General features: G+C 36.0%; 2 protein-coding genes across 2 annotated transcripts; one reads left to right on the top strand and one right to left on the bottom strand.

The window, feature by feature from the left end:
* The first annotated feature begins 313 nt into the window (after window positions 1-313).
* LOC122040737 (PTI1-like tyrosine-protein kinase 3) lies at window positions 314-8126 on the top strand. Its single transcript, XM_042600162.1, has 8 exons — window positions 314-595; window positions 1026-1162; window positions 5125-5378; window positions 5527-5653; window positions 5735-6008; window positions 7120-7252; window positions 7533-7619; window positions 7723-8126. The coding sequence occupies exons 2-8, from the start codon at window positions 1069-1071 to the stop codon at window positions 7870-7872; spliced, it is 1119 nt and encodes a 372-aa protein (XP_042456096.1). The 5' UTR covers window positions 314-595; window positions 1026-1068; the 3' UTR covers window positions 7873-8126.
* Window positions 8127-9297: 1171 nt separating this feature from the next.
* Window positions 9298-13166, bottom strand: LOC122040738 (protein YIP4a-like). The gene is made up of 3 exons (XM_042600163.1): window positions 12349-13166; window positions 9805-9879; window positions 9298-9694 (listed from the first exon to the last, which is right to left on the bottom strand). The coding sequence occupies exons 1-3, from the start codon at window positions 12829-12831 to the stop codon at window positions 9434-9436; spliced, it is 819 nt and encodes a 272-aa protein (XP_042456097.1). The 5' UTR covers window positions 12832-13166; the 3' UTR covers window positions 9298-9433.
* Window positions 13167-14432: the final 1266 nt, after the last annotated feature.

Raw genomic sequence — 14432 nt, forward strand, 5'->3', positions numbered from 1 at the left:
TTAATTTAAAATGTTTAAATTTAACTTAATTATCTAATTATTATATTTATTTTTATTAAATTAATTATATAAAATTACTCTTAATTTTGACAATAATTAAGCTCTAAGAAATTATTAATTCTCAATTTATTTTGGCTTCCTTTTTTCTATGCGTACTCTTTTCCCCCCGAATAAAGAGCTCTTTGACCGGAGCGGGTCACCATCAGAAGCAGAACGGACGTGAATCATCAGCTACCAGCCTTTGTGATTGGCCATAAACTTGCGGGTCCCATGAAATTCTCGAATAAGAATGCGACGGGTCCACCGAATGAGCGTGAAACGGTAAAAGGAGTCCGCAAATTCATCGCGAAGGGCCAAGGCGGGGGGCCGCATAGGAGAGAGAGAGAGGAAGGGAGGGAGGGTCGCACCGAGGTTGAGCTCCGCTGGCGTCGCGAGCGGCGACATTGTCGTGCTCCCTTATCTCTTCCTCTTCCTCTTCCTTTGCCGTCTCTTTTCTTCGCCTTCGTTCCCTCCTCTGACCCCGAACTCCAACGCCAACCCTCGCGGGGTCGGTGGCCGGAGAGAAGAAAGGTCCCTTTGCTTCTCCATCGACCAGGTGATCGCATTATCTTCCATTCCCGATTACAACATTTTCTGTGAAAATACAGCTTTCGTTCATCGAGAATCAGATTTGTTTCCTCCGATCATTTTATAAGCTTGTCGCTAAACATGGTCGCTTTTCTCGCCCTCGCAATCGGATCCTTCTCTTGTGTAATATTTTATATTCTGTCGGTTAAATGATTTCTGGAAATCATTAACCATTGGAGTTTGTTCTTGTTTTCTTCGAATGAGTAATGCTCTGCTTCAATCTTTGAAGCCAATCCATATCCGATATACTAATCATATGCAGATGTGTCCTAGGATCCATTTTTTCTAGATAGCACAAAGCATGTTTCACTATGGCATTCTCACATTTAAATATGTAAAATGCCTACAAAATGAGAAACTGGAGCTATCAAATTCTAACAGCTTGTTATGCTACTCAGCTTATAAGTACAAGGTGAAAAAAAAGATAAAGAAGAAGGTAAGATGAGGCGCTGGTTTTGCTGTGCTAGTAGTTTCGATCGATCTTACCATGCCCATGAAAATGAATGTCTCACAAGCCCATCAAATGACAAATTTGGTACGTTGTTTGACTCATTCAATTCCGATATAAGATCAGTTTCTATGAATTTCATATTCCATGTTGATTTCAATAATTACAGTGGTTATGTTTAGACTAAGCACATTAAGAATCCTGTTCTCTATGAAATCAATTTTACTCTTGTCACACATTTTGATTTCGTGTATCATGTAATGGATCACTGAACTAATGAGCTTTACTTGCTAGCTTATATCAACCAATCATCTTGTATTTATTTATATTTTGATCCTTTATCAAGAATCAATTATTGCTTTTGTCCTATATTTGTTATTTTCAAATAACTTGTTGAATAGCTTTTAATTCACTTCCATGTGCCTTAGGAATAGTTTGCTTATTTAGAATAAGTTTACTAGACAATTTCAGAATTCTAGTATTCCAGGGATTATAGTTGATAAGTAACAAAAATAAAAGAATGGAATTGGTGATGTGTCATGGTGATTGAATGAGGGGGATTGAATGTGATGAAATGAAATAATGCAAAATTTTCCCAAAATATAGACTAAATTGTTGTAGTAATAGAAGAGAAAATTTTCTATTCCGTCTGAATTGGTACCCAACAAAATGAAGGGCATTCTTTGTCGTTAGTGTTTCTTTGGTTTACAATTCCCTCCAATCCAATACTTTATATAAGCGCTCGGTTTTTGTGCAATAATTAACTTGGTAGGATATATCATTTGCATTCTTGTAGTCTTATTGAACATTTCAAATTTAAGCTTTGTGAACCTATTTTTGAGTTTTTTTTTTCCTGCAAGAGGAATTTGTAGGTACCTGCTTCATTAGGATTCATATTCAGATACATGTATGTTTAGGTGTCCCTTACAAGACTTCATGTAGGTTTTAAGGCTTAAGGTTTTAATTTGAATGTCATTATCTGAATATATAATTAATTAGATTTGGCTTCAAGTTCAATTTATGCATTCTTATGTTTAAAATTTTTGGTTTATCTTATTTTCTACTTTCTTGTTTAGTTAATTTTTGGTTTTCAACCCTCAAGTATAATACCAGGTTTATATGAAGGCTCTGCAATGTTGTCATTCTCAATATTGTGGTCTAAAACAACTAGTTTGGGTGGTAGTCAATGATTGGTCCTGCAAGTGGTTTTTAGAGTCCTTGTCTGCTGATTCCATGTCTGTACTATCAGCAACTTAATTATACTTTTTATGAAATTAATAGGGATCCCTTGGAATTTCTAATTTAATGTCTATGTTAGGAGTAAGAGCCTTAGGCACTTCGGAAGATCAATGATAAGTTCTAGTAGGATGTATACACAAAATAACCACCTTGATTGCATTGATATAAAACATGAAATTTCTGATGCAATGGAAATGATTATCCATATGTGATCGCATGAAAATACTCTTAATTGCACAGTAGCAAAGTTAGCGATGCACACCTTTCATAATTTCCAAAGTAAGACTATATTAATAGTGAGACACCTAGGTATTTAGGAATATCAAAGATAGTTTTTAGTAGGATATGTAGACAAATATACACCTATATTCTGATAGCATCACAATGAATCATGGCATTTCCAATGCAATGAAAATGCATATCCATATTGGAAATATTTCCTAAAGCAACATCTCAAACAATTTTACTTTATGTTCCTCACTTTTTTTTTTTTGCTTCTGCAAGACTTTACTAGAATACATGCAGACTTGATATGATTCACTTAAAAATATCTAGGAATTTGTTATGTCTTAACGTCTCAAAAGACAAAAAATGTTCATGACTGGATTCTTTTTTTAGTGAAGCTGAAAATTCAAATTTAAGGTTAAGAATTTGACACTCTAGAAAATCATTTTCTTGCAACTAGAGATATCATTATTGAATTAGATCTTTATCTAAGTCTCAAGTTTGTTCATGGTTGGATTTAGTTTATTGGATGGATAAATATAGATTTAATGACATCATTTTGATCTTTGATTATTTTTAGAATTTAAAAATCATATAGAAATAAATAAAAAGTAATACTAGGTTAATTCAATGTTTAAAGTTTTTCCCATGTCGGTCAGAATGCAAAATAGATTGAGACATCTGATAGGTGATAGTCTTTCCTCGTGTATAATTGCTTCTTCAAGGGTTTTATGGCTAGCTTCGTTTTGACAACTTCTACCATGATGGAGCTTGCTTGTTACGACTTCCCCCAATGGGTTTAGGGTTATGTCAAGCAAATTTGTTGGCTTGTGTCCACTATCTCCAACTCCTTTGGCTTGCAAGCTCTAATTTCCCCCTCTTGTTGATTGACATCAACGGACACAAACTCTATAGGTTGTCTGTATCACTAGCATATCTTGTTTTAACAAGGGGCTGAAACCCTAACACCATGGTTTAAAATCTCAATCCATATTTAGATTTTGGTCCTGGATCAAAACGATACGGTTTCGGTAGCTCATCGTGTTGTGTCAATATGGTTTTGGTATTTTTTAAATATAAAATATATTAATTTAAAAAAATTAATTTAAATATTTAAAAAATATATGAGATTGCGGCATTATTATATATTTTTGAAAATAAACTATATATATATATATGTTAAATTAATGGGATAATTTTATTAAGCTTTGATTAAGCCTATTTAGATTATCTAGAATTATTTTTTTTATGTTTCTACCTGCACCCCGCATGCAACCTGTTGAGGTCGCGACGAGGCCGCTGAGGTCACAACGAGGCCGCTGAGGTCACAACGAGGCCGTTGAGGACGTAGCGGCTTCGTTATGACTTGCCAAGGTCGACGTGGCCTCCCCGCAAGTGTGACTCAATTCTATCTTCATGAGGAGCTATAATTGTCCAAAATAATTTAAAAATAAATAGATAAATTGTATAAAACAAGCAAAAATGTTAAAATTTTGTATTTCATGTACAATATTTTATATAGAAATATTCAAAAATGAGATTGACTAAGCATGGTTTTAAAAGGCAGCCGTTAGAGTTAGGAGGAATCATATCAAGGACAATATGATTACATATGGCATAATACACGACAAAATATGCAATTGAAAAGGTTCTATTTAGTTCATTTGAACTAGTTTAGACTGAACAAATTAATCTAAAAACTTTACTTGCCCGCCCTTTCTGGTAGCTTGTAACTTGTAGGTTGACCTAAACACTCGTTTTGCAAGTGATAAATGCTTAAATATCATAAATGTATATTACTTATAGATCATCTAAGTGTGTATTGTTGACTAATATTAAATGATATATTTTATGTGTTTTAGAAGGGGAGCCTTGGTGCAACAGTAAAGTTGTTGCTTTGTGACCTAAAGGTCATGGATTCGAATCCTAAAAATAGCCTTTTGCAAAAAGTAAGGTAAGGCTGCGTACAATGAATCATTCCTCATGATCCCGCATGGCGGGAAGTTCGTGCACTAGGCTGCTTTTTTTTTATATATTTTATGTGTTTTACAATGTATGATTGACTTATATCTTTTTCTTAATAATTCTGTGATTGTTCAATGTAATTTTTTTTTATATATTTTAATACAGGTTGCCTATGGCTCCCGCAAGTGTGATTTCAATCGAAAACTGAACCGAACTGCATTCAAAAAATTATGTTTAGCTTGGTTTTCGGACCAATTAGTTATTAAATCTCTCTATTTGCGATAATAAAATAAAAATTTACAATATGATTATTTAGTTTATCAAATTATATTATTAAGGAAAGATTAATTCATAAAATATTATATTTTATTAACAAATTTAAATATCAGAACATTTGAATGCAAATTTGGTTCAAACCATCAACAAAACATATAATTTTGGTCTATTATGTTTCCATGTTCGTTGGATTTAGTTTAGTTTCTTAAAAATTGATGAAAATATTATTTTGATGCAATCACTTCATTGGTGTGTGATCTCCGATTTTGTTAAACTCTGTGGTTCTTGGTCTATGTGTTTTGCTCTTGTTCTTGCATTAGATGATATTTCATTCCATGTCTCAGGAATGCCAAGGGGTTCTAGGTACTCTGCTGTTACAAAAAATGAACCCCCAAAAGCACCTCTTCCTATTGAAGTGACTGCATTGCTATTAGACGAACTAAAAGAGAAAACTGATAATTTTGGACCAAAAGCTTTGGTAGGTGAGGGATCATATGGAAGAGTCTACCTTGCAGTTTTGGATGATGGAAAGCAAGTGGCCTTGAAAAAATTTGATTCTACATCAGAGCCTGAAGCAAATACTGAATTTTTGACTCAGGTTTTCCTCTCATACAGTATTATTCTTAATAGTTCATTTCCTTCTTTTTTGTGTTCGAATTTGCAGGAAAAAGAATAAAATTCATCATTTTATGGTCATCCTAGTACATGAACCTTGAAGAACTAACTGCACCTTGTATAAACATCAGGTGTCCACAGTTTCAAGGTTGAAGCATGAAAATGTTCTGCAGATGTTAGGATATTGTGTTGAAGGAAATATTAGACTGTTGGCCTATGAGTTTGCTACAATGGGCTCTTTACATGACATTCTTCATGGTATGTATGCTATAAGTTTTGGTGCCTATTTATAGCATATATGTTTTTATAAACATATATTTTTTCTTCTTGGAAGTATAGGTAAAAAAGGAGTTCAAGGTGCACAACCAGGCCGCCCACTTGATTGGCTGCAGCGAGTGAGGATTGCTGTTGATGCTGCAAAGGGCCTGGAGTATCTTCATGACAAGGTTCAGCCTTCAATACTGCACCGTGACATCAGATCAAGCAACGTTTTTTTGTTTGAGGACTTCAAAGCAAAAGTAGCAGATTTTAATCTCTTAAATCAGGCACCAGATATGGCTGCTCGTCTTCATTCAACCCGTGTCCTTGGAACTTTTGGTTATCACGCACCAGAGTAATTTCTGATCTTAAAACTTCTGTATTGTTTCAATGTGTGTGTTTTTTTTTTCATATTTTCATTACCCATTTATTATTGGCAACCAATTATATTAACAACCACAGTATTGCTGAGGGTTTTTTCCTATTAACATTAAGCACAGTGATAATGTTTGCTTGAATTTCTTCTTGTTCAGGTAGTTGCTGTAACAGGTAACAACTGTTCTTGTTCTTGTATATACATTAGGTATTACTAACAACAGTCACTACATATGGTATTAGAAATTCCTCCACTCTTGATTATATACCTTTAGCAAATATAGATTCAGAGGTTTATTAGGGTCATACAGAGATTTGGGGTCATGAACATGAAGAACAGAAGCGGTAACATCACAAAGCAATATATTTTAACTGTTCGAAATTGCATTGAGTCAAGTGGATTAGGGACTTGCAATTAATGTTGATATGGAGAGAGAGAGAGAGAGAGAGAGAGATGCCATACTCAGATTATTGAATTCTTCATCTACCCCCTTCGCATTCATGGTATCTATTATCTATGATGTTGAGAAAATGCTGCAAGCTGCTTAAGTGCAAGGTTAACATATGTTGTGCTTGTAGATAGGTTTGCATCAACCAGCCTTTAGTATGATGACACATGTTGTGAATTGTAGGCTTTGGATTTGGCTCATGCTGGATCTATGAATGGAAACTTTAGTTTGATCTTATACCTGTAAAATGATTCCAGAGAAATGCTCACAGACTTAACAATATGCCTCGAGTTAGTAAACGTTCTGCAATCATTTATAGAAAACCGAATTTCTTAAGTTCTGAAGCTCTGTTATTGTGGAATGTGAAGCAAACTAGAAGTACCTGAACAAATTCTGAAAGTGCTTTTTCCCTCTGGATTTTAAGTTTCATTCTGAATCTCATATGATTCAAGCTTCTACTTTAATGCATCTACTCTCTCATCAATTAGCACAATACCATCTATGAATGATGCAACGCAGAATGTTCCATCTAGATCTTTGTTGGTTTCATCTGCTGACTACTTAAATTGTTCTTCTTGTATAAATAAAAGTACTTCAAAATTTTGACGAGTATATATTTCGTATCTTCCAAAACTTGGGCAGGTATGCTATGACAGGCCAATTGACACAAAAAAGCGATGTATATAGCTACGGTGTTGTACTTCTAGAGCTGCTTACTGGCAGGAAACCAGTTGATCACACAATGCCTAGAGGACAACAAAGCCTTGTCACCTGGGTATGCATTTATTTCACAAGTAAAATCTAGGTGTACATAAAAAAAAATCCCAGCAAATAGTAGAGAAAAAAAAGAAAGCAATACCAAAGTAAATCTTTATATATCTCACCTGCTCTTGAGCATTACTAATAATCATATAACCAACTGCTGATCTACATTGGCTGGATTATACAGTAGAAAACCATTTAAGCAGTAGCCAATCTAGTATCTTGAGCTTTACTTTTGAAGTTTTTTCTTGAGCAACCAATCTAGTATCATGTTTCTTCTCTACTTAATGCAGGCCACTCCTAGATTGAGTGAGGACAAGGTCAAACAATGTGTGGATCCAAGACTGAACGGAGAGTATCCACCAAAAGCAGTAGCCAAGGTCTCCTACCAATAATCACCTTCAACTTGTTTTTATGTTTCTTGCTGAATGTATTCACTTGTACTAAGAGGCGATGCTGATGAAATCGCTACTGTCTTTGCAGTTCGCTGCTGTGGCAGCTCTGTGTGTGCAATACGAAGCAGAGTTCAGGCCCAACATGAGCATTGTGGTCAAAGCACTCACACCTCTGCTTGCCAATAAACATGGCCCTGCACAGACAGCTCCCGTCGCCCCAGCACCTGTGGATTCATGAATCATGATGCAGGCCAGGGAAGCTTGATATGCATTCATTCGTCATCGTCGTACAAATTTGTTTTACTCGAATGTTGTTTGTCTGCTTCCAAACATTTACGCGAGATGCTCGATCGTCTGCCGTGTTAATTTGAGTGTCGTTTCCCCCTCTTTTTTTCCGAGTTTATCTGGGCAGGTGTTGTTGTATTGCTTCTAAGCTCCACATTGTCATTCTGATCATATATAATCTATATATTCGGGCTTTTGTGTGGATAATTTTTTTTAATGGTATCAAAAATTAATAAATTAAAATGATAAGTATTTAGAAAATAGTGTATAAATAATGTAGCAAAGTTCATCTATATGATGCAAAAATAATGTAAATACATTGTTAACATATATGTTTATATGATAAATCTATTTCTTTTTTTTTTATTGATATTAGTATTTCATAGTTAATGTCAATGCATCGCGTCTATATATGTGGTAAAAATACTCGATTTACTTTTTTACAGATGGCTATGGAATGTTGCAAAGATATTTATACAATTGATTTTGTTTAATCTTCAATATAATTCAAGGCTACCTGACTACTTTTTTAAAGTAAAATTTATATAAAATTTTAAAACATTACAGCAATTTTCTTTTAAATTATATATTAAAAAATATGGATCTAGAATTATTTTTAATTACAATTATTTATTCCATCTTGGGAAAATGAGTGACAAGGCCACCCAGGCTATAAAGAGATGGTAAATTCAGTACGAAATCATAACTAATTGGATCACGACCACGATCCAGACCACGATCCAATCATAATTATTAGTAATCCATCTATTGATTTTTTTTTTTTTTTTTTGTTTAAGAGAGGATCTGATCTCCAAGAGATAGGAGGTTGTTAATGATTAAAGGCGGACTTACCTGTTTTCCTTTGAGTCGTTCCTACTTCCTACCGTAGGTCCATCCAACTTTTTTTTTTAAATTAAAAAATTTAAAATTAATTATTAATATGAATATTTTCAATAGTTTTGATCAAAATAAGCTAAATAAGACTAAGGTGGCAGTTGTTTGACACCAGATAATTAACATCTATTTGATAATAAAACATGTCGAGAACGAAACGTATATGAATCACGAGTTTCTTAATAAGATCAAGCCCACTGCACGAACAAGCCATCTCTTGTCATGCAAATAAGAAATGACACACCAAGTCAAAACAATGCAACTAAAAGCAATTGGCTCACTAGCAATTCAATAAATTAAGAATAGCAAACCAGTGCAAACAGATATAAGAAAGAAGGCTATCTCACAAGATGCTAACAGTATAAATTGTTTGGTTTACTGAAAAAAGTAATATCTTTATATTCTATCGTAACTAATTTGTGATGATAATACTGCAACAGGGGGCCATGACGTCGAATCGCATAGATTAAACACAACTTTCCACTCAACCAACACGGACGGAAGATCTTGAAGTAGTATGAAAAGTAAACAATGCCGGGAAATCTCTCTGAATTATGTTTACGTGGTTCGACGAAAGACAGTTTGACTACTAACCACCAAGCACTTAGATGTTCGAGGTCTTAATCTATAGCAATGATAAAAAAGCCAACAGATACGTACATTAGGAAAACGGGATACAAGGCCAAGGCTTTCCTTCTGGGATTAACTGCTGCGCTCATGAAAGGATATGCTGCCCAACAGCTCCATGCGAATGTAATGGCGACGACCACTATCTTGACTATAACATTGCCAATCAACAGGCCAACTAGGGCTCCTACATCCAGGGGGAAGAGACAGTAGCCAAGAAGACTGAGGCTTTGAAAAAATATGATATGGCCACCCTGATAAACAAAAAACATATTGTCAGTTCAATTTACCACACGAAAATTACAAGACAAAATAAAAAATAAATAAATAAAAACAGGTAGTGTAAGCATGGCAGGCTGCTCACCAGAAGTAGAACATTCATGGTGAGAATAATGGCACCAGCAGCAAGGATTGCAAACGCAACAGCAAAGACTTCAGACTGTCAATATGAGCACAAAAACATACGTGACTTATCCAAGAAGAAACTGTTTAACAATAGAAAAAAAGATAGTTGAGAACCATAAGAATTGATCATGTAAGGGACAGTAAGAGAATCAAAATGAAAAAGCAAAGCTCGTATCATCTCATTCCAGTGTTTAAAGGATATATCAGAACTCAGACCTTATTGTAGAAAGTGAAAGTGAATTTATCTACAAAATTGGGGAATTTCAACTGGTCAACTTGGGCAATGGACCACTCTCTGAAGCTTTGAATAGGGATCAGAAGAAGGCAAAAAAAAAAAAAAAAAAAATCTGAGCAACCCAGTTAATTTGTTCATGACATTTTCTCAGCAAGTTCAGGAAACTGATTTATAGAATAAGCCTTTCGCTCATATATTCATCTCTGTAGCCTGTACAACTTTACCCTAGTCTCTCTCGAGCCCATATCATAATGGACTTCTGCTGAAACAACAGTGGACTGTTTATTTTAAATCAATTTGTTGGCATAATGGATCTTTTCAACCATATAAATCATAAGGGATTAATCATAACAATATTTTAGCATATCCAACTATGGCATATGATAAGCCTCCAAAAATTACTGCATAACTATTGCAAATACATGTACGCACACATATCTCTTCATTGAAGATTTGCTAAACCAGAGGAAATTGTTAGAAGGGATAGACTAAGAAGAAGAAGAAGAAGAAAAAGTTTAATTACGGCTGTTACATTTGTATGAAATTAATAGATGTTTTACCAAACTGAAAAAGAAAAAACAAATTACAATTTTAGTTGAATCCACAAATCATAGGAAAATAACACTCCCTTAACCTTCTTGAATCAGTAAATTTCTATGCATCCAAATGGATAAATATCATGTTACTAAAAGAATGCTAGCATGCACAACCCAAACTAGTTCCCATTTTCCAAGGCTAGCAAATGTTTTTGAATAAATGTCTCGATCCAACTTATTGACAAGCTACAATAATATACCTTAGTTCTGTGAACATAATTACAGTTGTTTCCCTTCAAAATAGTTGCTGAAATGGTTGTTGGAGGCTAGACAAATTTTCTCCTTCTCCAAGGTAAGATATCTGTCTTCTTCTCAATATTCTCTCATCTTTTTTTTTCATCACTCTAATATTTACAGTGGCTCTCCTTAAAAAGAACAGCTGAAATAGCCAATGAAGGTTAGTAATCCTCCTTACAATAGCTTTTGTTCAACTTGACTCTTCACTTGCAAGTTTGCTTCAGATATTCTTGTTCGCATGCCTTGAATTGCTTATTATAATATTTTAATCTTCTTTAACTTATTATTGCTTTGACTATGTTTACTTTCAATAGGATCCCACAAAAGTCTTTGATTCTTCTTATTTGTTCAGTGTTTATTGTTTAGTTAATTAGAGTTTACCATTAGAACAAGACTCTTCATCAGATGTAGACCACCCGGGACAATCCTGCATGGAAATATGGAATATATCTAACTAACAAGAAAGATGATAATACCATTGCACGCAAGTTTTATGGGAAGATATCTAGGTGAGAAATACACAGATTTGAGCAACACCTTGCTCATGTTCAGAGTAATATTCACAATGTCAAAAAATTTGCCTCTAAAGATGGTAAAGCTTGCTTTGAATAAGTAGAGGAGCTGACAATAAAACTTACAAGCAAAACTGCTTGATGAAGAAAGGGTAGAGGTGAATATTTGAGGTGTTGGGTGAAGCAAGGGTGAAGGTAAATACTTAGAGAAAGATATAGAGATTCAAGAAGTGGGTAGTAAATATTCAAGGACTAAAAGAGAAATAAATTGATTCACAACTACTGATCTCGCAAAAAATAGTGGCATTGAAAGACTAAGGTAGAGCAAAATAAAAGATAGATTTGCTAAGGAAAAAAGAGAGACTCAATTAATATGTAGTTAGATGATTCGGTGAAGTAGGCATCCAATTTCATTTACACACATAAATCTTTTCAGATCACAGAAGAAATGAGTGATCAATATCATACCAGGCTGTAATGCTCCAAATTGACATGAGCTTGGTGAACAGTTGCTTAAGACAGTAGTGGCAAAGGCAAGAAAATTTGCAAGTGCATAGAGACGTTTGAAAGAGAACTGATCACGCCACCACGACAGATTCCTAGATAGATAAAAAGGATAGGCAAACAATGAACTGGTGTGTAAATTGTGAATTAGGCACAAATTTAGAGCCTCCAAAAAATTAAGAAAGAAAAGAAAATTAATTTTGCAAAGTTTGGGGAATTTGGATAGGTAAGAAAATATATGCGCATTTTGATTTATTTTTTTTTCAAACTAGAAAACATGATTGCAAAAAAAAAAAATTGCCAAGAACAAACAGAAAATCAATGATAAATGAATTTGCAATACCGTGATGATATCCAAAGTAAGAACAATATCTTAAACTTGCAACAAATCAAAGCTGTAGCTGGAGATCTGCTCTTACCTTCTTCACCGACGCAGACCAAGAAAGAGTTAATCCGAGGAACACGATGAAGAAAAAGGGCCCCCAAAGATCCCAATCCCTGAGTGCCCTTCCCGGATCCTCTCTAAACGGATTCGGGAACACTACCAGCTTCAGATTGCTCACGATCCTCGCTAGATCCCGCTTCACCGTATCCCAAACGGGCTCCGTCAGCGTGTCGGCAGGCGAGCCGAAGGCATCTGCGGCGACGCCAATACTAGATCTTCCTGTCGGAGCAGCAGCGGCTGGCACAGCCGGTACGACCGGGGGTGAGGAGGAGGATGGCGGCACCTTCTGGTAGGTCGGCAAGGGGGTGGAGGAATGGGAAACGGGGATGGAGACGCGAGGAGGGCTGGGGGGACGGGCGGGGAGTACGGTGGCGGCGTGGACATTGAAGAGGTTCTCGATCTCGTCGATGTCGGACTGGGAGGAGTGGTGGAGGGGGATGGTGTCCTCTTGCGACATATTGACCGGCCGCGACGGTGGGGCGGTGCAACCGCAGCGTCGGAGGAGGGGGCGAGCAAGCGAGGGTTACGATCCGGTTGCCGAGAGGAGCGGCTTGCGTTTTATTTACTTTGATGAGAAAGAAGAAAAGGGCTTGCTTGCTTCGCACGAGAAGCCCGTAACGGCGAGAAGACGAGGAAAGCGTAGAAGACAGCCCAGCTCGGAATGCAATCGGGTGGAGTCCTCGCCGACAGTTTTCGCAAGCTTCCGAGTGACGGCGTCGCTCGACGGACTCGAAAAGACTATTTAGACGACTTGCCGTCCAATGGACTCAACCATAATTTAGTATCTCTCACGGTATTAATTTAGGATAACATCGGATGGGTTCGTAAAATATCCTATCAAAAATATTTAAAATTTGATCATGAATAACTAATAATTAAAAGAACATATCTAAAAATTATTTAGATATGACATTATTAATCTACACATACCACATCAGGATCGGAACAAAAAGACAGCAAAATGAATAAATATCATATTATTTAAGAAATTAAATAATACTAATGTGAGAATTGAAATAAAAGAAAAAAGCATGTCAATCTCAGTTATTTTAGAAAAAATGTAACAGTATGGATAAATCTTATATTATTTAAGAAATTAAGAAAGATCGGAACTGATGGGAAATGTCTATTTTCTCTCTATAAAATATTTTATAGTCTTTTTCAATCTCTAAAGTACGTATACTCATACGTGTCACTACGTATATCGAAACTCTAATATTCATTTTCCTTTATCTCTAACTTGAGCATCGGAGTAGCTTTGCTAGGGAACTCCCTGGTTGTCATTCTAACCCTCCTCTCATTGTTTGTCTCCATCCAAGCTCTCCACCATGTCATCGCTGATTAAATTGGAAACAGAGCTAATTCACCAGTGATTCATCCATTAACGCTCGCGAATAGGATCAACTTGCCGTCGTCTGTGGGAACTTTGAGATAAGACCTGAAATGAAGCGTAAAGATGGGTGATGCTAGAAAACTTAATGTCATATCCATGGCGACAGAGGATTTTGACAAGTTGGTGTCTGTGACAGTACAAGTGGGGTTAAAGGAATAACCCTCACACCTCCCCACAAGTAATCCTTCAACCGAACCACCGCCCCAATCAGTTATAGCGACATTAGTGCATCAAAAGGTGTCCTTGTTGGTGCAGGTTGCACTAACGGTCGAACTCAGATTTTGATGAATGACAAAGTAAGTTAAGTTAAGTTTGTTATGATGTAACTAAGTATGCAGGAGAAGTCCAGATAAGTCGACGGATTGACCGAATATCTGGCAAGAAATCCAGCTAGGTCGATGGGTTGACTGGATATACTGGTATGAAGTCCAGATAGGTCGACGGGCTGACCAGATATCTAGCACGAAGTCCAGCTAGGTCAATGAGCTGACCAGATAGTTGGCATGAAGTCCAAACAGGTCGATGGGTTAACCGGATGTCTGGCAAAGCAGTAAGTTAAGGTAAGTCACTGGAGGGGAATGACTTGGTGAGGACACGTTCGCTGTTTGAGGGAACAGTAGGCGTCAATCCAACTTAGATCCATTTAGAAAATCTAAGTTGAGATC

This window comes from Zingiber officinale, chromosome 2A (assembly GCF_018446385.1).
Source record: "Zingiber officinale cultivar Zhangliang chromosome 2A, Zo_v1.1, whole genome shotgun sequence".
Lineage (NCBI taxonomy): Eukaryota > Viridiplantae > Streptophyta > Magnoliopsida > Zingiberales > Zingiberaceae > Zingiber > Zingiber officinale.

Bases quoted from the DNA above. Each gene is read 5' to 3' on its own strand.
- LOC122040737 (XM_042600162.1), top strand. From the start codon at position 1,069: ATGAGGCGCTGGTTTTGCTGTGCTAGTAGTTTCGATCGATCTTACCAT. The intron at 1,163-5,124 runs GTACGTTGTTTG...TCCATGTCTCAG, and splicing joins CCCATCAAATGACAAATTTG to GAATGCCAAGGGGTTCTAGG. The intron at 5,379-5,526 runs GTTTTCCTCTCA...TATAAACATCAG, and splicing joins ATACTGAATTTTTGACTCAG to GTGTCCACAGTTTCAAGGTT.
- LOC122040738 (XM_042600163.1), bottom strand. From the start codon at position 12,831: ATGTCGCAAGAGGACACCATCCCCCTCCACCACTCCTCCCAGTCCGAC. The intron at 9,880-12,348 runs GTAAGAGCAGAT...TCATATTGACAG, and splicing joins GGTCTGCGTCGGTGAAGAAG to TCTGAAGTCTTTGCTGTTGC. The intron at 9,695-9,804 runs GTGAGCAGCCTG...TTTGTTTATCAG, and splicing joins CCATGAATGTTCTACTTCTG to GGTGGCCATATCATATTTTT.